Source organism: Conger conger, chromosome 3 (genome assembly GCF_963514075.1).
Source record: "Conger conger chromosome 3, fConCon1.1, whole genome shotgun sequence".
In the NCBI taxonomy this organism is placed as follows: domain Eukaryota; kingdom Metazoa; phylum Chordata; class Actinopteri; order Anguilliformes; family Congridae; genus Conger; species Conger conger.
In genome coordinates this window covers 40,052,999-40,077,189 of record NC_083762.1, presented here as the reverse complement: position 1 = coordinate 40,077,189, position 24,191 = coordinate 40,052,999, and the positions used below count along the sequence as shown (strand labels likewise).

At 40.9% G+C, this 24,191-nt stretch overlaps 1 protein-coding gene across 3 annotated transcripts in view; it reads left to right on the top strand.

Annotated features, from left to right (window-relative positions):
- Nucleotides 1–24,191, top strand: part of rbms1a (RNA binding motif, single stranded interacting protein 1a) — a 53,650-nt gene that overhangs the window by 16,660 nt on the left and 12,799 nt on the right. For all 3 annotated transcript variants that reach the window (XM_061233471.1, XM_061233472.1, XM_061233470.1), the window contains exons 3-4: nucleotides 13,904–13,962; nucleotides 17,691–17,782. In XM_061233471.1, coding sequence (XP_061089455.1) covers nucleotides 13,904–13,962; nucleotides 17,691–17,782 — 151 coding nt within the window. The remainder of the gene's footprint in view (nucleotides 1–13,903; nucleotides 13,963–17,690; nucleotides 17,783–24,191) is intronic.

Sequence of the window (24,191 nt, the reverse complement as noted above, 5' to 3'; positions counted from 1 at the left end):
GTCTGAAGCTCATTGTGTTGTTGTATACCTGCTACCTGCTGAAAGATCGCGGAGGTGACTTTGAAATCTCATTTCACCCTCGATCCCCCCCACCCACTCCCCCTCCCCTCTCTTCCTGCACAATGCCATGTTGACTTTGCAGTACATTTGATCTCTCTCACAATCGTCTGGGGCATCCTTGTGCTGTGAGCTTGGAGAGGCGAGCTGTTTCAGTATGCTGCCCTTTGCAATAGCACATTCATTTAGAAGAAAAACCGTATCGGAGGGAGAGCCAACATGATTGGTGCTTTAAGGAAGAGCTATTGTGAATATTTATTTATTTAAAAGGCAGCATTTGGCTTCTTTTTCCAGTCAGACTGCAGTGGGGCTGTAAGATGCCATTCTAGTTGAAAAGGAAGGTGGTCCATTATTTTGCATCTCTGAAATGAACCTGGTTAGAACCTGGTTCTGATTTTCACTTTATTGCACTTTATTGCACTTTATTGTACATCGCTCTGGATAAATTACTGTAATGTAATGTAATGTAATGTAATGTAATATACTTTTAAGGCCAGCGGCCATACCACCATTCACCCTGCTCCTGCTGAATGGCTGATGCTAAGCGAGTATGGGCTTCGTCATTACTTGGATGGGAGACCTCCTGGGGAAACAAAGTTGCTGTTGGAAGTGGTGTTAGTGGGGCAGTAGGTGACTATCTTCCCTCTGCTCAAATAAATCCCAATGCCTCAGTGCAGTGATGGGGAAACTGTGCAGTACGAGACGCCGTCTTTCGGATGAGACTTTAAACCGAGGCCTTGACTAACTGCGGTCGTTAAAGATCCCATGGTACTCTCTGCTAAAAGTAGGGAGTTGACCAGTGTCCTGGCTAAATTCCCAGTCCTGGCTCTTAATAGCTCTTAACCTGCCACCTAATAGTCCCATGATTTAATTGGCTGAAAAAAAAGAAGATCTCTCCCTCTCCACCTCAGCTGATGTGTGGTGAGCATTCTGGCACAAAATGGCTGCCATTGCATCACCCAGGTGGGTGCTACACATTGGTGGTGGTTGAGGTGAGTTCCCCCCTCATCACTGTAAAGCACTTTGGGTATGAGAGAAGAGAAAGCACTATATAAATGCAACTATCTATCTATCAATCAGGCAATATACAGTCAGGTCCATAAATATTGGGACATTGACACAATTCTCTTCTTTTTGGCTCTATACACCACCATAATGGATTTGAAATGAAACAAACAAGATGTGCTTTAACTGCAGACTTTCAGCTTTAATTTGAGGGTATTTACATCCACGTTGAACGGTGTAGGAATTACAACAGTTTCTATATGTGCCTCCCACTTTTTAAGGGACCAAAAGTAATGGGACAAACTAACAATCATAAATCAAACTTTCACTTTTTAATACTTGGTTGCAAATCCTTTGCAGTCAATTACAGCCTGAAGTCTGGAACGCATAGACATCACCAGACGCTGGGTTTCGTCCCTGGTGATGCTCTACCAGGCCTCTACTGCAACTGTCTTCAGTTCCTGCTGGGGACATTTTCCCTTCAGTTTTGTCTTCAGCAAGTCAAATGCTGTTGTAATTCCTACACCATTCAACGTGGATGTAAATACCCTCAAATTAAAGCTAAAATCTGCAGTTAAAGCACATCTTGTTCGTTTCATTTCAAATCCATTGTGGTGGTGTATAGAGCCAAAAAGATGAGAATTGTGTCAATGTCCCAATATTTATGGACCTGACTGTATGTAGATTATGATATGTATCATCTGTATCATATGTATTCAAATACTTCTCACCAAATACCATCTTATTACATATTTAACCAGACCTTTATATTTAATTTGAAAATATTTAACTATATATAGTAAATATTGAACCCTGTCTTTATAATATGAGGAAATCTTACTGTTGCATAAAGCTTTAGTGGAAATCACTGGCTTAAGGACACAGAAGTGAAATTTGTACATTTAATGTTTTGTGTCCGAATTGGTTGTTGTGCATGAGAACAAATCTGCATCAGAGTATGTATGCCAAAAGCTGGTTTCTCCTAATTCATCTGTCTGACTCAACACAGGATGCTAGTGCATTTTTAGGAGGTTTTCGTTTACGTTACCAGTTTATGGGACATGTGGGCAAGTGCCCAATGCAGTTTGTGTTTTCCCTGTTACGGGCCAGTTTATACAACATCTGTTTCTGCCCCTAATCACCATAACACATAAACGTAATTATCAGTGAGGCTTAACTTCTCATTTTAATCTGTCCCTTATGTTCAGAGCTTCATTTGTCATTTTTGATTCAATTATGTCATCTCAATGTAACTATGCTTTATTTTAATCTGTAACTTGTTTGACAGTTATTTTATGTAAATTACTGATTTTAAAATATTCAGAACAAATAAATGTTTCCTTTAAGACTTCGACATCAATGGTTAAAGCTACTCTGGACCCACAGAGAGATTTAAGTGTGTTTCACTTAAACGGTTCTCCGAGTCATCACTGCAAATTAGAAATAATTATGCATTTTATTTGAAAGACTTTTTATTCTGGCGGTCGCAAAGCACTTTACAGAAGAATGTTGAAACTACGCAAAATAAACAGGTGGTCATTTTTTATTTTTGGGCACTTGCAACAAAATAAATGGAAGCCAGACACTGGCAACACAGAAATTCAGCCAGAAGCCATGTGGAAGAGCTATGTCAAGCCATATGTCTTGATACCAGTCTGTAATGATAAGAGTCCTGGGAATAGATGATTGTGGAGTGACACTGGACCTATTCATAGAAAACGGTAAATGATTGCAGGCTTGTATGTTGTTAGTTAGACTGTGCTGTTCTGTACATTAATTCCCTTAGCTGGATAATGGAAAGCATTTTTCTTTCCGGATTTTCCATTTTTTCCTGCCATCATTTTCTATCGTACTTAATTTTTTTCCCATCTGTTGTTTTGTTGAACATCTGTGGCCAATCTGTACTATTAAAATGTATTTAAAATGAAATGCGTATAAGCTACAGACATACATTCAGCCATAAATAGTCATAATAAACCTAATTAAGTCCAAGTTATCTTAATGTGCCACATGAACAGCATTACTGCATTGTACACACTATATAATGCAACACACTTTACACAACTTTGCAGATAAAATGCAAGAAAACAGTGCGGCTTATTCAATTGACTTCAGTTTAAAAATATATGGTTTATGTTTAGACCTAAATGGGCTGTAACTCAGGATTTCTTCCTTAGATAAGAGACTATTTGACAGATTATTTGTAGGCCCTGCCACCATAGGAAGGAAGGACAGAATCTGAGTTCCATAGGGATTTAGTCGGTCACAGATTTTGGAGGGAACTGAATGGCTTTGTTTGTTAACCCCTTTTCTTGACACAAGCTCAAAAATGACATCCCCAAAATAACTATTCTTAACTATTCACTATTCTTGAACCCTTTTGACTACAGGCATAATCCTGGTCTCTTCTGAAAGGTAGGGGTTTGTTCTCCACGAGTCGAGAATTACTGAAACAGTTACAGAGGCTCAAACACAGTGAAAGTAGAAGTTTGTTCTCTCACTGAAAAATAAAAGAATTTTTGACTGGATACAGATTATTGTAGCTGTGGCTTGTGCACTTAGAAACACAATGGAGCACTGGACAAGTCCCTTTCAAAGGACTATATCACCAAAACTGAGCATTCTGAATTGTTTTGCTAATTATGACAGTTTTCCAAAAGGACACATGGAAACAAAATGCTTTTTTGGGTCTTATGAGGTGTACAATGCTGCATTTTGTTAACTGAACTATACAACACTTTTTATGCTGAAAAGCATTTGCACTTCCCCCCATCTGTCACCCTCTTCCTACCTCTCTGTCACAAACTCCCTCTCCTTGCAGCTATCCTCAGACAGCAACAGGTCGAGAAGATCAAAAAAATAAATACAATAATACCATCTTATATACTAATATATTAATTGAGGTCCATACCCAACCCCCATTAACAAGTCAAATACATTCCATAATTCCATATTGTGTTTATTATTCAAAAGCAGGCTGGCCCCCTATATACAACATACTGAATAATACAAAAATATTTTGAGAATGTATTTAGATGCTCACCAATATAAAATGGGGTCACCTCACTGAAAATGACTTTTATTGTGTTATCAATATTTTTTTCACTGTCTTCCTGAGAAATATTAACTCAAACAAGAGATTCCTGGGAACTCTTCCAAAGGAAGTCCTCTATTTAGACGTAGGCATCGCAAAATAAAACGTAAAACAGCAACCTTTTTTGGCATAAAATCTCAAGAACTGTTTCTGCCAAAGTGCAACAGACTCTGCATGCATATTGAAAAAAGTACTTTTGTGGAGGTATACAACTGTGAAATGGACATCAATTGAAATTCTAAGTAAACAATGGTCAATGGAGTTAGCACATTTTTAGGATCCATCCATCCACCATCATCTTAACCCGCTTATCCTGAACAGGGTTGCAGGGGGGCTGGAGCCTATCCCAGCATACATTGGGTGAAAGGCAGGAATACACCCTGGACAGGTCGCCAGTCCATCGCAGGGCGCACACACACCATTCACTCACACACTCATACCTACGGGCAATTTAGACTCTCCGATCAGCCTAACCTGCATGTCTTTGGACTGTGGGAGGAAACCGGAGTACCCGGAGGAAACCCACGCAGACACGGGGAGAACATGCAAACTCCGCACAGAGAGGCCCCGGCTGACCGGGATTCGAACCCAGGACCTCCTTGCTGTGAGGCGGCAGTGCTACCCCCTGCACCATCAGTGGCGCCCACATTTTTAGAATGCAAAACTATTATGCATTTGATCCGCTGTATACTTCTCATGAAAAGGACACTGACATTACCTTATTTCTTGTATGTGGGTTTCCAAAATTCAGAGAAGGTGAGGTCCCCCCACACTTGTTCTACCACCCAATGTTGCCGCGAAAGCAGTAGCATGTTACAATAGGTTACACAGATAGATCTGTGAGTTTTAACGTTTATACTGTATACCCTGTTACCATAGTGATTGAAAATTGCAGGCTGAAAAAAGGATATAAGGTTATATGATCTCTCTGTTGCTTCTTTCAAAGAATTGTCACTACTTGGTACTGAAAATACTGGAATTTATGCAAGACATATTCTGGCAAGCTAGTGTCTCGGGCATTAAAATAGTAAAGATGGGTGGAGACAGTTCTCAGCTGCAAGTCCTCCAGACATCCAGACAGTATTGCGTAAAGATAGGAAATGCTTCTTTTGAACAGGCACTCTCCCTCCCTCTCCCTTTCTCTCTCACGGAATCATAAGAGTTTAAACCCGGAATGTTCCAGATATTTTTTGCGTTTCAATGACCATTTAACTGAATTACGTCCTGGCAGTGTCTGTAACTCAGTTGCTATTTTGTGAACTGGTGTGACGGGAGCAATTTTAATATCTGAGGGTTGAAACCAGAACGTTAGCATTAACATTTATTATTTAAAGGCCATATTTGAAATTATGCAAAAAATGTATGCAAACATTATGGTACATGAAACAGTAATGACTACTATTACAAGTCACTGTATATTGAAAAGTAATTTGGGCACAACCCTACTTTCATTACATTACATTACTGGCATTTGGCAGACGCTCTTATCCAGAGCGACGTACAGTTGATTAGACTAAGCAGGAGACAATCCTCTCCTGGAGCAATGCAGGGTTAAGGGCCTTGCTCAAGGACCCAACGGCTGTGCGGATCTTATTGTGGCTACACCGGGATTAGAACCACTGACCTTGCGTGTCCCAGTCATTTACCTTAACCACTACGCTACAGAGTCAGTGTTTTTAACTAACCTATTTAAACCAGCTGAAATTCATTAGGCCTGATTATATCACTGTTCATGAAATACTTTGCTTGTGCAGAATGTTTGTTTCTGTCTGTTACCAAAACTTGATTCCACCATAGTTACAACAGTGTGACAGATACACATGCAGTTTCCTTCATATTGTTAGTGCTGGTAACTGGTGAGTGAGAAAGCATCCAATTATCAGATGTCAATTTTCGCAATGTGAATGTTCTATTTTGTAATTAACTGAACAAATTATGATTGACGAAGAAATTATATTTGACCATGTATGCAGCACAGCAGGACGCTGTTGAACTGTGCAGGGTTGCCAGAGTGGGGTATTTTCTCCCAACTCTTGATATATAAAACATTACAGCCCAGTTTTTCAGGAATAATTTCTTGTCTCAATTCAGAATTTCCAAACTGTATTTGCCTCATTGCTGCAGCCTTCTCTGTGAACTCTGCATAGCGTGGACTTGCATACACTCCTCTCAAAAAAAAGGCACGCTGCTTGTGGGGGAAAAATCAGTTCACACAATCAGTTGTGCTGTTGGGCGATTAGACAAGGACCCTCCTTGGGTAATGCTACAGACAATTACGCAGTGCCGTGCTGGGCTGCAGGCCCTAAGCCCACTGATGCGGTCAGGATTCCATACCTGTTCCAGTGGGGTGGAGCACCTACACCAGAGCTCTTATTTTAGCAGGATGAGCCACCTGGCAACCCAGTGAGGCCATTTGCACAGATGGCTTGTTTAGCAGAAAAATGTGTGCGAGTCGACGTTTTTCAATTTTAAAATGTGTGGGGGAGAATTTATTGAACATTTGTAAGGGTCAGAGGAAATCACAAGCACCTGGAAAATGTATTTATGTACACTTTCCTAATTTGACCCTGTTCCGATTTTTCTTCTCCACTCCATTTGGCAGATGATCAAGCTATTTACTTCATTAAGGCTTTAATGGGCATGAAGTAAGCTTGTTCCAGGATAAGGTAACATTCAGGTGACTTACCAGGAGAAATGCATATGTCTCCCTACATTACATTACATTTTATTTGGCAAACGCTTTTATCCAAAGTGACGTACAAAAAAGTGCATGTCAAGATCATTAGAACACACTATGGAACAGGTCAGATAAGGTACAGTTCACAAAGACTCAGTTGTACAGCCATGAACATGAAGCCTAATACATGGCGTACATAAAGCGTAGTGGTTAAGGTACATGAATGGGACCCGCAAGGTCGGTGGTTCGATCCCCGGTGAAGCCACAATAAGATTCACACAGCCGTTGGTCCCTTGAGCAAGGTCCTTAACCCTGCGTTGCTCCAGGGGAGGATTGTCTCCTACTTAGTCTAATCAACTGTATGTCGCTCTGGATAAGAGTGTCTGTAATGTGAAGTAATGTAATAAATACAACTGCAACAGTCATACATTAAACTACACAGTACAACAAGGGCCTAAAAAAGGTTATCAACATATCATGGCATGTAGCACATCCAGCTAAACATTTTCTCTGGGATTTGTGTACTTATTTTTTCAAGAAAACTTCAAATGAATTTTCAAGGCTCCTGATTGGCTTAGATGGTTAAACCACTCCCCCTGTGTGCAGACTGAACCCTTTAGCCACTGCATGTTGCATTATGGCACAGCTGACCTCATCCCACTGGCGGTAGGAATGGTTTCCATTGGTTCCTCAGGTTATAGCTACATCTGATGCTCACAGTGACGTTCCAACTACCAGCAGTTGTCGTCAGTGATAGAAATGTCTTCCCCACAATTGGCAAAAGTTGAAACATTAGCAAAGGAAGTACAATTTATAATCTTGAATTCCAATTAGCTACAATTACAACTACATGTTATGTTATAATTAGCCTGTTATGTAAACTGTTGATGTGATTTTGTCATATTAATGTCAGTCCCATATGTCAGCCCTCGCACCCCCTTTACAAATATATTTGGACCTGCCAGTTCTCCATCTTTGTAGGCTCAGTCTTTTGCTGTTGTTTCATATCTCAGAATCAGATGGCTTCTGTTCTAATACACCTGATACCTTAAGGCAGCATCGGTTTGTTCATCTGGCACCTGAAATGATATGGAAGCATGGTGCCTGCCATAGCCCTCTGCGTTCCCACACCGTGGGTTTATGAGAACGCCGTTCCCAGCTGCTGGCTTTAACGTAAGACCGAGGCCACGCGACCGGTGTCGCTAATTCCGTCAGTGATGTGTGAGCACATGAATGACATAGTCAGCAATGAATGACATTGTCTGCAGTAACCGCTTAACGAAAGCGAGCATTGCTCAGTTACAGCTGTACAGCTACCTGTGCTCTTGTGGGGGGATTGCTGATTCATATGTGACTCAGGTGTTAACAGAATAGCTGTTTTTCTTTTCAAGATGCGCCATTGCTGTTTACTTTATTAAATCCCTTTACTGTGGCGTATCTTGGAAAATGACCTGCTATGAACCCATGAGTCATGTATGAATCAGCCGATTCGATTTTCTTCAGCCTACCATCATCAGGGTTGTGCAACATTCTCAATTTGAATTGAGGCAGCAAACAGGATGCAGAATTGCAATTCAAATTTGTGTTAAAGGAAGAAGTTCAATGAAATTCGGTGAAATTCATATGCATACATTGGTGCAGCTTTTTACATTAAGGCTTTATATCTTAATATGGTTTGTACATGAAACACGTTATCATACAAACAGCATAAAACTTTATTATCATAATTATTATTATTTTTAACATTGAATATGTGTATTATGACTACCTAGATAATGTTCATTCAGATAAAGCTATGCCATATGAATTCAATGTGTAAGCGATGCCTTAAGTGTCTTAAATGTAAAACATGCAACAGGTAATAAAACAATTTAAAGCATTGTAGCTTTAAATATAAAACAACATTTTCTGCTTGAGGTCGAGAATGTGTTTATCATTAATCTAGTAGCCTATGTACTGGTTGAAATGAAAGATAATATTATGTGTGATTTGACATGAGGGAGTAGATGGGAACAGGGCTCCAGATTACTAATGTGACCATTTTTCTTGGCAGTGTGACCTTTTTTTGGTGTAACTAACAAACTTAAGTTAACAAACTTTTTACATTATTTCATTGCATGTTCCCCCCACAAGTGCAATACTGTTCATTAATTTGCTATGGGATAATGCAAATTTCTCGACTCCACTTCCACGTTTGGTGTAGCCTACCCAGTCCTGTAGATTATTAGCAGATGCTGCAACAAATAAAGCTCTCATCTGACAACTGCAAGATGTATAATAATTTCCTCACAGAGTAATAAAATTATGGTGTCACTAGTTGAAAAGGTTAGTGGTGGTGCCAGTAACGTAGTCTAGAGCCCTGTGCGAATCATGTAATTATTGTTTTTTCTTATGAAAAATTTTGTCACGTAGTTAAGTTCTCTTTGTCATCTAGGTTGTATAATTGAGTGGAATGTCTTGCGATTTCATCACAATTCAACTTCCTGGCCTTCCAATTCCTGTGTGGTGTGGCCGATTTAATTAAAATTCCAACTCATGAAGTGAAAGCAAATTCTAAATTTCAGATTGGCACCCATAGCCAGATGTAACATTTTAATGGAAATATGATGTCAATTCCCTTTTATGAATTGCATACAGTTAACAAACAGTGCCATTTGTATCAGTGTCACCATGATTCATGGTTCCAAAGTATAGTTTCAAAGTATGTAGAGAACATCTTGGTGTACAGTCCTGCAGTACTGGAGCTATGTTCATCAGGTTTAGTTTCACCTTTTCACATAAAAGCCCCTTTTTTGTCTGAACTTTTATCTGTTAGGTGTGAGTCAGTCTGCATTGCCAAGCCTTCCCAGGTTACATGCAGGATCTGTCTTGACTTCCTACCTGGGTGGGATGGACATCTGCCCCAGAACTTTTTTTTTTTTTTTTTTTTGCCGTTCTGCTTTGAACTTTGAGGTGCACTTCTAGTTGGGATCGTGGCCAGATGTTGAAGGGCGGCAGTGTTCAGACAGAAGCTTAACCTCTGCACAGCATGAGGAGAAACAATCTCTATGGATGATTCAGGCACATGTCAATGCTAATTCGGTTACGTCCCCACTTCCGCTGTATGCCTTGGGTTAGCGGTCGCAAAAGAACCTTCCAAAAGCACGAAAACATCAACAGCACTCGAATCCGTGCTAATAAATCAGTTACATGGCATCAAATTTTCATTAGTTTCTGCGTTGTACCTATTTAGGTTTCTCAGCTGTTTTGACGGTATTCAACCAGATGAATATATTTTCTGTAGTCTTGGCCTTTAATTTAATCCCACTTTATTACTTGGGGCGGAGTATTTTTTTGACGATAACCACAGGAATCGATAGCTGTGAATAGTAAGAGGAGCTGTGATTAGCAGCGGGCAGGATGAGGGCTTAGAATTGAAGACGGGGGAAGAGGATGTACATTGTTCTCCAGTTCCTCTGCTCCAGGATTCCTATCTTCTCTCATCCTCGCTCATCTTCTCTATCTCAGTCCCACAATGCGTTTGCCAGTTTCAAATTTCTTTTCACTTCAGGCTATTGAGAAAGCTGTAATTGGAAATTTCAAAAGGTCCTCCTCTTCTCCATGTAAACCGCCAGCGCACGTTGCAGCCCACAGTAGTGTCCTCAGTGGTGTGCTTCTGCTTTTTGCAGTCCAGTAGCTGGGATGGAGTTCCATTCGCCCTCTCAGTAAGTTGAGCGTTATCCTCTGTCGCCTCACATGCCCCGGAAACGGGCCATTGTAGGCCAGCGGCATTGTTAAACTCACTTCCTGAGGCTTTCTCAGGGCTGTAACTGCTTCTGTGCTTTTCCTGTATCCAGACTTAGTAAGGTCACTTAAAACAAATAATTCCCCAAAGAACAGTGTTGGTATGACATTACATTATTGGCATTTGGCAGACGCTCTTATCCAGAGGGACGTAGATCAAAGTGTGAAGTGCATACCCATAACTAGGGATAAGTGCACTGAAAGACCCTAGATGGAAGTACAATTTTGAGTGCTAACAGTACAACAAAGATGAGAACTAGGGCTAATTTGATTAATCTGATTAATGGATTGTATTGCTCTAAAAACTGATATACACTTCCATATGAGAAATAAACAGCCGAACAAAAAGTAGCCAAAATACCATTCGAGCATGATATTTATATAGGTATTTTATATGCTGACTGATACATTTCTGATGACTTGCTGTGCAACAAGGTGAGGAGGAGTGTTAAGAAGCTAAAGCCAAGTTCATTTGTCTGGCCTCCAGGCTCACGGCAGGGCGGGGGCTGCATTGCACCCAGTTATTTCTGTACTCTCACCTCTTTCCATCATGCTGTGCTATTTTCATTCAGTTGCATTTAATCAGAAACCTGCTGAGATTTCTGCAAATTATTATTCTTCAATTAATGATGTAAAGAAACCGCTAAATACCTCATCTAATGAGTTTGGGTTTTTTTAAATGGTTTCGCCTTACACTGGGAGGTGTTGGAATACCTTGATAAAGTATTTAATTTCAATATAGTGAATGCAATATATTCATTTTCTGTCAGGGTCACTTGTTATTTATGAGCCAGTTGCAGGACCTAGCTTATTAATCAGTTGAATTATATATTTTTTTAAGTGTTAGAATAATGATGGCTGCAGTATTTTCTAGGGGTGCACACACTGAGGCTACTGGTTGCTATTGGTACTCGGCCTTTGCAGCAGTTCAGTAATCGGTATCAGTATCAGCATCATAATTACAGTTTTACCAGTACGAGTACTGTATGTGCATATGTAGGCCTGTTGTGCATAGTCTGCATGCAAGATCAAGATACGTGAGCAATCATTTTCGCATCATTTTTCAATTGGCCAAGATGTCAATAGATGAAAGTTTTCCTGTAAAGTGCTTTGAGTATGAGAAAAGTCATGTATAAATACAAGAAATGATTCTGTCACCAGACAACAATTTCCGTCATATTCATCCTGAGGAAGCCACCTCTGAGATTGATGTAAATAAAAAATAAAAATACTGTCAACTGTCTCACTCCACCCGGCAGAAATCACACTGTCAACATCGCTGTCCAGTCCACAGGTTCTTTTAAAACTTCATATGCCAACATTATTCTTAACGTTTCCCCTGGGCTTTGTAGCGGTTTCAGCATTTGTGTTTGTGTGAGCTGGCGATTGGAGGAGAGGATATAAAATGTGTTGGCGCCTGGATATATTATGCAGTTGTAACATGCAACACATGGATAATAGACAACAGGCAAATTGTTTGTTCCATTGTGTACTGGACCTATTATGTTTTGCGTTGACATGGTTTTTTTTTTCTTTTATGTGTGAATTAGCCAGTTATGTCCCTTTGTTCTGTAGTTGGCTTCTGAAAGTCGTAGTATGTTTAGTCATAACGTGTTTCAACCACTCAATTTTCAATGTTGCCATTTAGCTAGCTCCCGATAATAAATAATATATTTATCTTAGAATTTAAACTGATATTAGTGGATGAGAGAAATATAAATCAAGATACGTTTTGCCAAAACTAACCACCTATCCAAGCAGGTGCCGGTAGTGTTCTCTGGTAGAATATGTCACTTGTTTGTGTTTAATGTATTGTTTGTATTGTATCAGCCTGCAGTATCGCCCATAAAAGACAGCTTGGGAGTCCGATGCGTAGGGATGTGTACCGAGAGCCGGTATTTTTTGGTACCGGTTCCTAATTGGTTGGTACCAGAGTACCGCTAAAGATTCTGGACAAATGATACTGTTTTTGGTATTTTTCAAGAGTCTACCTAACCGTCGCGTAATTATGACACTGCCGCCGTCAACAGGTTATGACACAGCGCCCCGTTGTTTTCTTATAGTAGTCAATATGTCGGCCGTTAGAGCTAAGCGCTCCAAGGTATGGGCTCACTTCATCAAACTCAATGAATCCTCGGCTCAATGCAATATATTCAAGAAAGTAGTTGCGTCAAAGGTGGTAACACCAGCAACATCTTGAAACACTTGCTGTCTACCCATAGCATAAAGCTGAAGGAGTGCGGCGTGTTTGACTGCCTAAACAACGCGTCTAAAGTTAGCAACCCGGCAGACGCTAACAACAGTTTTTTTTTTTTTTTCATCTATTCTGAGAAGCATTTGTAATTTTAACTTAGGCTTCTGTTCTGTTGAAGCATTATCACATTAACAGTTACCTTTAAGGCTGTATGGAGCTGCCTGCTCGTTTTTTTGACATACCTCGCACTGCACATGTTGACTTGCTAAGGGCTTAAAAGGCAGGTGCTGTAAGTTGTTCAATGATGTTGCTGGTGTTACCCCCGTTGTGGTAATAAAAAACGATTGAATCTTTTACCATCTTGTAACGTCTTTATTTTATACACTAAATTACACGCCATGGTATCGATAAGAGTATCGATAAATACCGGCACTGATAAGGAGTATCGATATTGGTATCGGTATCAATAAAATCCTAATGATACACATCCCTACCGATGCGTCGCCATACATTGTTACTGGATTTGGTGTGAGAGGTCATTTAGACTGAATAAAAGTAACCTTTTAACATGCGAGTCAACCATATTACGGTATTCTTTGTTTATTTGCTCCACTTTCTGGCTACATCCTCAGACATCTGAAGTCTGCAAAACTGAGTTATGGGAGATTTGAGATGCCTGCATCAAAGCGCTTCTTTCAGCTGTCCTCAGTCACAGTCATGCTTGCTTCATTTGCAAGCTCTCAATTTTTTATTCTTGACAGTTGGCTTTCAATCAACGTACTGTAAAGTGTCTGTTGAAACAGCCTCTATCGTGAGCTTCAGCATAAGCCCAGAATCATAATTCTATTCGAAAAGTCCGTTTTAGTCTATACTAGTCTATACTACAGTAAAGTGCGTCGTTTTGTGCCCATACTTGGCCAGTTTATCTTTCTGAAGCTTCAACTGTCGTATGGATTCAGTTTCTGGGTTCTAATGTGCATGAATCCACAACCAAATAACTTCCTGTTGTGTTTGTCTACAAGTCAAATAGTCAAGAACTGAAAGCAGCAGACAATACGTTACTCATGCAATTCTCTTGTGTCTTTTTTTGTAGGTATGGCAAAATCGTATCGACAAAAGCTATCCTGGATAAGACGACAAACAAATGCAAAGGTCTGTATGGCTGCTTCTGTACATTTTCCCATTGTCAGAGATAACCTGCTCACCAAGTAATCGGGCTGGACAGTTAATTTGGTGGCTGTTCGCCCCACACATTCATCTCTGTCTAGGTTCCACCACTGAGGTTAAAAGGTTTTATAAGCGGTAAGCCCCTCTCTGCCTAACCAGGGTGATGGAACAATCCTCAGTAAGCTTCATTTGTGTAAATATACTTTTTCTTTATGTTGTTTTTTTTCCCCCTTTGACTTAGTTAGATCCAGAATTATTGTTACCCTTGAATGAATATGCACAAAAATAAATACTATACTGTAAACTAAATAATGATACCGTTATTGACATAAACTTTATTTTCCAACATGTGTAGTGTGCTGTATTAATGATTCAATGGAATCAATCAAAGTCTTATATATTTTGTTTTGGACATCTTTGCAACCACCCCAGGCAAAGGTGACAGCCATGAGTTTTTTCCCCTATAATTTATGATGAGTTTAGAGAACACATTTGGAGGGATTTTTGACAATTCCTGATGAGCAAAGTTTCCCCTCAATATTTCCTGGTACTTTGTTGAATTTATTGTGTCATTGATCTTTAATGGTGCCCCATGACAGCTGCAGCAAAACATTCCCAAAACATAAATGACCCACTGCCATATTTGACAGGAGGTATGAGGTGCTTCTCCTTGTTTGATGGTATGCAGTCCCCTTTTGCCACCAAACATGTTAATGCAGCCAATCTGTGATCCTTGGTCTCCCTTACCATTCTATATGTCTTACAGTACTAAGTGGTATATTTTAGCGTTTATGTATTGTACCCATTACCACACTTGTGACGGCCAATTACCATGTGTCTTTTCTGCATGCTTGTGACCTCATTTTCATATGCTAGTATAACAGTGCTGGAATTACGCAATGCAGTTCCATTGAACTGAGATTAACTAAATTAAGTAGGACTTTATCGGCAACGTTATTTGATTTTATTTACAAATGTGGTTAGGGGTGCCAATACATTTCAAGCCTATGGTTTTAAGTATGAATTGGATTACTCAATCAAAAACATGGAAATATAGTTTTCCCATATGTTTGATTATGAGATATAGATTATTGTGTTGTTTATTATATGCAGCCATTTTTCTTCTTTTTTATCAAGGGTGCCAATAATTCTGTAGCCGACTGTATATGAGAGTATGGGGAAAACTTTCCTTAATTTGATATTTTTGTACATAGTCGGACCCAGAGGACTCGTTATGATGATGACACCCCACTAAAAATAGTCGGTCACAAGCACCCTCCCTGAGACACTGTTTCAGTATAATGAGTCACTGTGTAATGACTCTTGACAGCTATGCAGGCTAGCGGACAGGAGCCGCGATTGATAAGGAACTGCTGAGAATGCCAGCACCAGACTGCAAACCAACGGCTCCTGGGACTGTGCATTTGTGGCACAGTTATCAAACTTTATATACTTTCTCTTCAGCAGTCGGTTCAGTAGCAAAAAAGTGGACTAATTTCCTCTGTATAATACGGAGACAGGCGTGTCTGCCTTGCCGGTTGCTTTCCATCATGTTTGTTTTTGATGTATTGAGCCTGCCGTACCGCCCATAAAATGGACAGGTTGGGGGTTTGATGCGTTGCCATGTGCCTTTGCCAGAATCGGTGTAAACGGCCCTTTAGACTGACTAAAGTTAATCTGTTAATATGTGTTTCCGCTATATTACTCTCCTATTCTTGAAGCAGTTGCTCTACTTTTTGGCTACATCCTCAAACATTTCAGACCGTTGCAATGCTGCAGCAGCGATATGACAAACGTGGTTAGGTAAATTCTGCACATCTCACTCGGGTGACATTCCAGGCAGGGGAGAAGAGGGCCAAAATAATGTCTCTTTTAGTAAGTGCATATACTGTGAAAGATCAGAATTCTTGTTTGCATTACCTATACAACAAATACAGTGTATACAGTACTGTGCCCTTCAAAAGCATGGTAACAGTAAAATTAGATTTGTTATTTACAACAAACGTAAATACCATGAAAAAAGACGATTGTCTCTACTTTTGTATTTTATTTTTGCTATATGCTTAATGCTTTCAACTTTATTTCATAGCATTTACCATTTTACAGAAACCGCTGTTTTTGTGTAAAATGCTCCTCTGTTATGTGTGTCATTCACTTAGGAAGACAGGTTTTCTGGATAGCTATGCTGTACTGCCGTAACGCCCTCAGGCTAGCACTTGTCATGAACAGGAGCCCCGAATGCACACAGGTTCTGAGCTGATATCTGCAGTGCGCTCTTTCGACGGCCCTAATTGGCTGCGGAGCGCGAGTCTGTCGGCCGGTGACCGTGTTGCTCGGCAGGTATGTGGAACGGAGGGCTGCATGGGAACGATGTGTTACGAGCCGGTTACCAGCCTCGCGGCTCTCCCAGTCCCCACACCTACAGGTTATTTTTATACCACATTTTCATCCTGCCCTGACTGCAGCTCTGGTTCAGAGCAGGCTGGTTCTGCCCTCCACCTGTTAGCTCCACCCTGCTCTTACAGAAGCGTGACTTTTACAGAAGCGTGGCTAGTGCTGCTCTGAGACTGCAGTCGCTAAGCCAGGCATGGCGGCTCTGTGGTTCAAATGGCAACAGAAAGACCTCGACGAGCAAACCAGTCACAACACCCCGCAAGCCCCCCCCACCCCCCAAAAAAACAGGATCATATTCCGTATGCCTTTGTGTTGACCCTGTTTCGTTTGTTATGAAATGTGTCACTTGTAGCTAGACCAGTGTTCTTATTTTTATTTCTTTAGTAGCTTGAGGTTTACGAAGCACAGAATGTTGAAATCAGTGGCCATTTTAAATGCCAAATTAACTGCTACACACATTTTGCTGTGTGCATACTCCCAAGTTTGTGTGTCTTCTGTATTTTAAAATACAGGACCCAAAACCTATGCCGTATAATCTTTGGCAACTGATTATTTGTTTTTCCAGTGCTACAGAATAGAAGAGATAGATATTGACATTGTTTTCAGTGGTGATTAGGTCAGAGGTCACCTTTCTCCATTTGTCTGGTGGAAAAGGGAAACGGGCCCGTGCCTGTTTCTGTCTTGGGTAAACATTGCTATATTGGCCTGCTGAAGTGTAGTTCTGCGGCAGTGTGAGCTGACCTGAACCATGAGAATCAAATGTCAGCATTCGATTCCCTCGCAGTACAGATGTGAGAGAGGCAAGGTCAAACAGTTTATATTAACGGCATATCTGTAGGGGAACTTTCCTTATGTTTTCTTTAACCATTGTATGTGCTTGCATTTTTACCTCGTTTGCAGATCAGCCACAGCACCAACCAATGTGTCTACTTCCCTTTGCAGTTATGTACAAACACAGGTTGTTTTTAGCTTGTGTTGTAGGCTTTGTGCCCAAGGTTTTATTATTATTATTATTTTTTTAACCTTTTTTTATTAACCTATTTAACCAGGAAGTCCCATTGAGATTAAAAATCTCTTTTTCAGGAGAGACCTGGCCGGGGTAGCTGCCAAACAAGTTTAAAAAGATAATGAACAAATTTTCAATACAATACGATTCACGATTACTGCACTAACCGGACAAATAAAATCAAGGGCAGATTGCGAACAGCAAAGGTTTTGTCCCTGTCCGCGACAGTTAAATACGTCGGTTATAGACATTATTCTGTCCAAACCGGAAGTGGAAGGGGCGCAGTCTGAATCCGTGCCTCTCTGTGATGCAGGTTACGGCTTCGTGGACTTTGACAGCCCAGCTGCCGCGCAGAAAGCCGTCACGGCCCTGAAGACCAGCGGGGTCCAAGCCCAGATGGCTAAGGTAGGAGTTAATTCCCTTTCCGGTTACGCTGCCGTTGCCAAGTTACTGACAGCCCTGCCAAGTCACTGAAGAGGGCAAGTGGCTAATGGCCTCCAAGTGGGCTCAGGCACTACCAAGGTGTAGGATCACACGCCGTTAATAGCACAGATGCATATGCATCTGATCTGTATGCAAACCAGATGGTCAGCTCCAGAACTCTTTCCTGTCCTTATTCCAGGAGGATTCAGTTGGTACCAGGAGACTCCAATGCTGTCTGCGTTGCTGTACTAGATATAGATATTCTGTCCTTGGCCCCTCATGAATATTCATAATGAGCCAGCATTCAGTGCTAAGAATACAGAGCTGACCATCTGTTTAGTATATAGACAATCTGTGATAATCGTCAGAGCGGAGGGGGTACATTGCTCCTGTAATATCCAGATGGTTGTGCTTACGTGTCTTAAGATTCAACCAGTTGTTTGACTCCGGTTCCCCTGTTGTGAAGAAATCTCGAGTTAAGATGGCGGGTGATGGTTTGTCGACAGAAGTGCTCACGGACGGAAGGTTGGAGTACTAGTGCTGTCTATTGGAGCAATTATGTACTGCGTGATGAAAAATTCATCCAAAGCACGTGCCAAGCAAAGATTTGTATCATTTCATAAACTAACATTCATATTGAATAAGAAAATCACTTTTTGATATTATTTTTATTTTGTTAAATATTCAGTCAATGTTGAAGGCATTAATTACATTGTATACAACGTTATTTAACTCATGCAAAACCGAAAGCTATTAGAATATGCAGGTGAGGCAGGCCCCCTGCTATGTGTCACATGATGACAACCTTGGGAGGACAGAATAAGAGGACAGCGAGCAGGGAGATGCGGCAATTGGTTTTCACTGGCGTTTTATCACCGAAAAAGAGAAACCCGAGGCAGAGAGAGAGAGACCGAGAGAGAGAGAGAGACAGAGAGAGAGAGAGAGACCGAGAGAGAGAGAGAGACAGAGATAGAGGCAGAGAGGCAGAGAGACAGAGATAGAGAGATAGAGAGACAGAGAGGCAGAGAGACAGAGAGGCAGAGAAAGAGAGAGGCAGAGAGAGAGAGAGAGCTCATTAATTAAACAAACAAGAATCTTCTCCTTTCACCCTCATGGGATCGGGGTGAAAATGACAAACAACAAAGACAAAATAAACCAAAACACCATGACAGCTTTTCAGCCAGGTTTCTTCACCTCCCTTTTCTCAGGCTCACTCTCTCGGCGCGTCTGTTCTCCGTCTCCGCCGCCTACTGTGGGAAGAAGTGCACTTTAATGCCCTGGGCTGATTTAACGCCATCCGAGTTTTGTGTGCCTACTTAACCAGTAGGCATAGCCCCAGATTTCCCTGAGTACTGTTCCTAGACCGAGCCCTGCCTGCCACCACGGGGGTATTATGAGTTTCTGTTGTTATATCACTACCAAAAAGTTCAATTTAATTGTTCCCTTTGCATTGCTGATGTGTCTCACTGTTAAAATGTTCCGAGTGAAAGGGAAGGTGTAGACTTTCTCATGAAAATGATTGCTGAAAGCTGCGGTTACCGCACCTCAATGAATCTGAATCAGAAAAGGTGATGCGTTGTGCCTCCGTTTAAGGTGCGAGCCAAAATGGTGGCCACGTTCCCAGCTTGTAGGCTGTAAAATAAAATTTAAAAAAAGGAATGTGTGTGTATCCTGTGTGCAGTCTGTGTTGTTTTTATCAGTGACACGTGGTCATCTCAGGCAAACGTCTGGGAGAAGGTTGTGGAGCCAGTGCTGCTGACAGACCCTGAGAAGGCATGCTCACGTGATTTAGGGAGGCCGGTGGGGGTGGGTTTAACACGTTGACTGAGGCATGTAGGGGTCATTGGGACTGTATGTGTGTTAGAAGCAGGATCTGCTGTACGCGAGGCAGGGGGAAGTCGCAGTGGTGGTCTCTCCCTGTCTACGTGGAATGTTGAGGTCATCGTGAAAGGTCTTTGAAGGCTCGCCTACAAGCCCCCAGCCATATTTCAAAGTTCTCTCCGCATAACAGATTTCAGCAGTGGAAAATTTTTTTAGAAGTGGTTATAGCTGTTATATTTGAAAATTACCATGCTTCATGATTTAGCCTACATGTATCTAACATCTATTTCACATTTGCATGTATCATTTTATTTGGTCCTGTTTGGAAACAGACCTGTTTATGACACAGCCTCTGACTTTTATTTAAATGTGCAGTGCTGTGATTTGGAAGATGCACTTTGTTTAATGTTAGAGCAACTGACATTTTTTTATGATTTTGGATAATGATTGTTGACTACATCTGGAATTAACTCGAAAAATTGAGGAAGTGAAGTCAGTGTGAGGTGGTTTATACTTTGAAAGTGAGTGAAGCAATGGAGTAGAAACAGATTCGGAAATAGCTTAACAGGGAATTGTTGTTGGCTAACTAGGGAGAGATTTTGAAGTGAATATAATTATCATTATAATATTACATTTTTATAGTGATTACAGTTCTTTGCAATTTATTCATGAGTTGTCCTGGGAGTTTCTACTTGAACTAGTAGCATGAGATTTATCCAGGGTATAGTCAATTTTGCCTGTCCAAAATGTAGCATTTAGCCTCATTCTTGTGTATATTTTTTGCATGAACAAGCAGGAAATCAGAAGCTAGCTGCTTTAGTCATTAAGGGAGGGCTCTGAGCAGAGGGCTGTGAGCAGACATTTTAAATATGTTTGCAGTACATCTGAGTAGCAAATCTTAAATCCTAGAAAACCGTTTATTGACTGTCTGGGACCTGATTGTTTTTGCAGAGAAATTGGATTTAATGTGCATGAACATAATAATAGGGAATATTATATTCTCATAATGAAATGGATCTGGAAAGCGTTCTTTAGTATTCATTCACAAATGGGTTTCCCATATGTGTTATCAGAGATGGTGCAATCTGGAGAGGAGGTTAGGCCTGGTGCCTGGTTTGTGGGTTTCTTTGGACGTGTTTGTTCGCTCACTTGTAGCATTGTTTGTAACTAGATTGTGAGGCTCGAAAGCATTTCTAAGGAAGTCAGTTTGGTAATATGTTCAAAGACCAGAGAAATAGGTAAGGAAAACAGGCTCGCTGATGTAAAATGTTATGTTTGTGTGTGTGTGTGTGTGTGTGTGCGCGCGTGCATGTGTGTGTGAAAGCTAACCTGATAAAGATAATGATGAAGTAAAGATAGACTATATTCCTGTTCATGAAGTCTGCTCTAATAAATGCCTGTCTTATAAAAATGGCGGGTATATGTGAAAAAAGAAATGGATGTAGCCATGATAGCCATGTCTACATTGGCTATAATGTAAAATAAGTGGATCTTTAACAAAATAGATTAAGTACCATTGTAAATATAGGATACCCTTTCTACATATATCTTCCTTTTCAACTCAGTTTTTAGACTTTATAATGGCATTTATGACATTGAGGATATTCCTTGCTGCAGTAATTGGGTGGAGTCTGGAGATGTTATAGTGAGTTCCTATCCACAAAGTGATTTTTGAGAGTTTGTTAGCATGGAGGAGCTCTTGTCTCTTCCTGGCACAGATCAGAACACCGGCTGTTTCCCGTCTCTGTCCTAACCTCGAGCAATGCTGACTCATTCTCGAAAGTCAGTTACCTCTTTGAGGGAAGTCAGGCCAGCTTTCTCCAGTGCAGGCATCAGCCATTAACAACCATAAGAAATATTTGTCACGGTGCAGAAAAAAAAAGATCCTCTGGCTTTCATTTATTACTGAGTCTTAGAAGAGCGAGGGTAAGATGTATTTCATCATTCCACTTCAAAGAAGGCCACTTTGTCCTCATACTGATTTGTTGAGGCATCGACCAGGCCTGGAAAAAGCATTGAAGCTGTTTTGACTGCCGTTTCAATTGCATTTAACATTTAAATCATTCGGCCCGACAAGAGACTCTTGCGAGTGTCAATTGGGCCGAGAGTTCCCATTGTGTCCCTTCAAAAAGAAAGCAATGTAAACTGTAATGAGTGGAGTACTGCATTCTGGGACAGACGAAAGGGTAGTAAATAATAGGAGGTTGTTATGGTAACAGGCCAGTTAAGCCTGCCATTCGGACCTTGAAGGCTAAACAATGACACTCGAATGAAATTTCCTGTGAACCCTGGCAGCAAAGTACAAGCCGCTTGACATGCTTCCCCCACCCCCGTTTAAGTTTTAATTAAGATAAGGCTGTTTTGTCTGCTGTGCCGAAGTTCAATGTAGGTTTTGTTCAAGGTTAAAAGGACTGTTGAAGAGGTTTAAAAAGTTGGAATCTTCCAGATAATTTTTGTCTCATTACCGCGATGACTTCCATGGCTCTTACACGCTCATTATTTTAAGAGGGAAGTCAGTCCATAAGTTCTACATTTTAACTTAAGAACTTGGCAGGGTCTGGTCTTGTTTGTGATACTGAACTCATGGACAATTTATAAAAAATACAACAAACACATCAAGCTGGGCCGTCTAAAGGCTCATACAGTGGAAATATTTGGACAGTGGTACAATTTCTGTTATTTTGGCACTGTACCAGCACTATGTGGACAACTCTGGTCCTCATGTTGACAAAGGCCAATAACAGAATCCAACAGCAATCAAAAGCCTAGAATCAAGACTAGGCACTGAAAGCTGTCTTATTCCTGCTCCAAGGAACTGATTGAGTACACCTGCCTTATCAGAAACCACTGAGAAGCCAACTGTCCAATTACTTTTGGTCCCCTAAAATGGGCAGACTGTATAAAAAGGGATGTAATTCCTACATGGATCACCTGATATGGATGTAAATACCCTCAAATTAAATGTGGCAGCCTAAATTTAAATTCTACCACAGTCCAAATGCTTACGGACACCACTGTACAATCCAGATTTGAATTAATTCCATGCTTGAATTTCATTCTCTTTACCACAGTGTGACATAGTTATGGACTCACAACAGAGATTGTCCCGCCTGTTTTACTCTTCTGATGAACGGTGTGTGACTGCTTTGTTTGAGCTGAGCCGATGCTAAACTCGGTATGGTGCTCAGTGGGCCGGTGTCACTCCCCCGTCACATGACCTGGTCCGGGCGGCCAGCATGGTGGGAGCAGTTCTCTTTACAGAGGAAGGCAGGCATTAAATCCCCTCAGCCTGCAGACCCGGCCTCGTGCAGGCAGGCCTCCGTCACATGACGTCTGACGACCGACCGGTTTCTCTGGTGACCCCGTTCATCGCGAAAACAGATGTCTTATCTGCTAGCCAAATTTCTTTCTGTGCTTTTCAAGAGAACAGGGTAGGATTCTCTGGCCCTCTAATTTCTTTCATATGATGGCCGAGCATTTTGTAGGAGAGGGCATGTGCTGTGTGTGACCTCGGTTTGAAATATGTATGCTAATTACCCACATTTCCACCTTTGAAGTGAAGTACTTGTGTTGCTGCTGGAAACCCTTCTGAAAATTGGAAATGTGTGCTTAAAAGTAGTTTCCAAGAATCCTACCTGATAACAAAAAGGAAATGCTGAATTGTGCAGTGCTGCTCACAGTAGGTTGTAATGTAAGAACCAGGTCAGTTTTTATATTCCGATACTGTGATATATTCTGTGTTATGAAACTATGATTTGTATTTTTGCTGATGCAGTGCAGTTATGCCCAGTTGATATTCCAGGTTTGACATTTAATTCATAGGTTTGCCTCACATTTTTTCACCCCCAGTATGGATCATTCTGGAAATAAGACTTGACTGGATTTCACATGTTGAGTTGCCACCTGGATCTGACAGTGAGCCCAATGTGATATTAAACTGACGACATGCAACTATTTGGAGGACTTAGGAACTAGACAAATGAGGAACTAGATTTTGCAATTCTCTTCATTTTAGAATCGAAGTCAAAAACGAAATAGGCATTGGTATTCCCCTTGCATGCTCTACTCGCTGTCCTTCAATTTAATTTGGGCTTGGCATTGCTTTGTGAGTTAGGGCAGAAGAGCTGTTAGCCTCTCATATTTTCAGACAGCTCATAAGAAAGAGTACCTAGAGTAGGCCAATAACATTGCACATAAAAATAAATGTAATCTTTGGTGGTCAAAGTTGGCAGTGGTGTGTTCACAACCCGTGACTAAAACTGCCAAAGAAGAACAGTTCTGTTCCTCCCGTCTCTACACCTTTCTCCATAAGCCTTTCCTTCTCCTCGCTTAACCTGACTGTTGAAAATATATTGTTGTAGTTGAGTTGAAAATATAGATTTTGTTTTGTCAGTGTATAACTGGTATTAATCCAGCCATGTACAATAATGGTAAATTAATGCAGTCCTCCTCTCACGGCGGGTCTGTATTCGGCATTGTGGCTGTGAATATTAATGTTGAGCAGCATTCCCAAGGGCCTCAGTCTCCACTTCGTATTTCTGCTGACGGTTTTAAAATCCTGTGGAGGAGG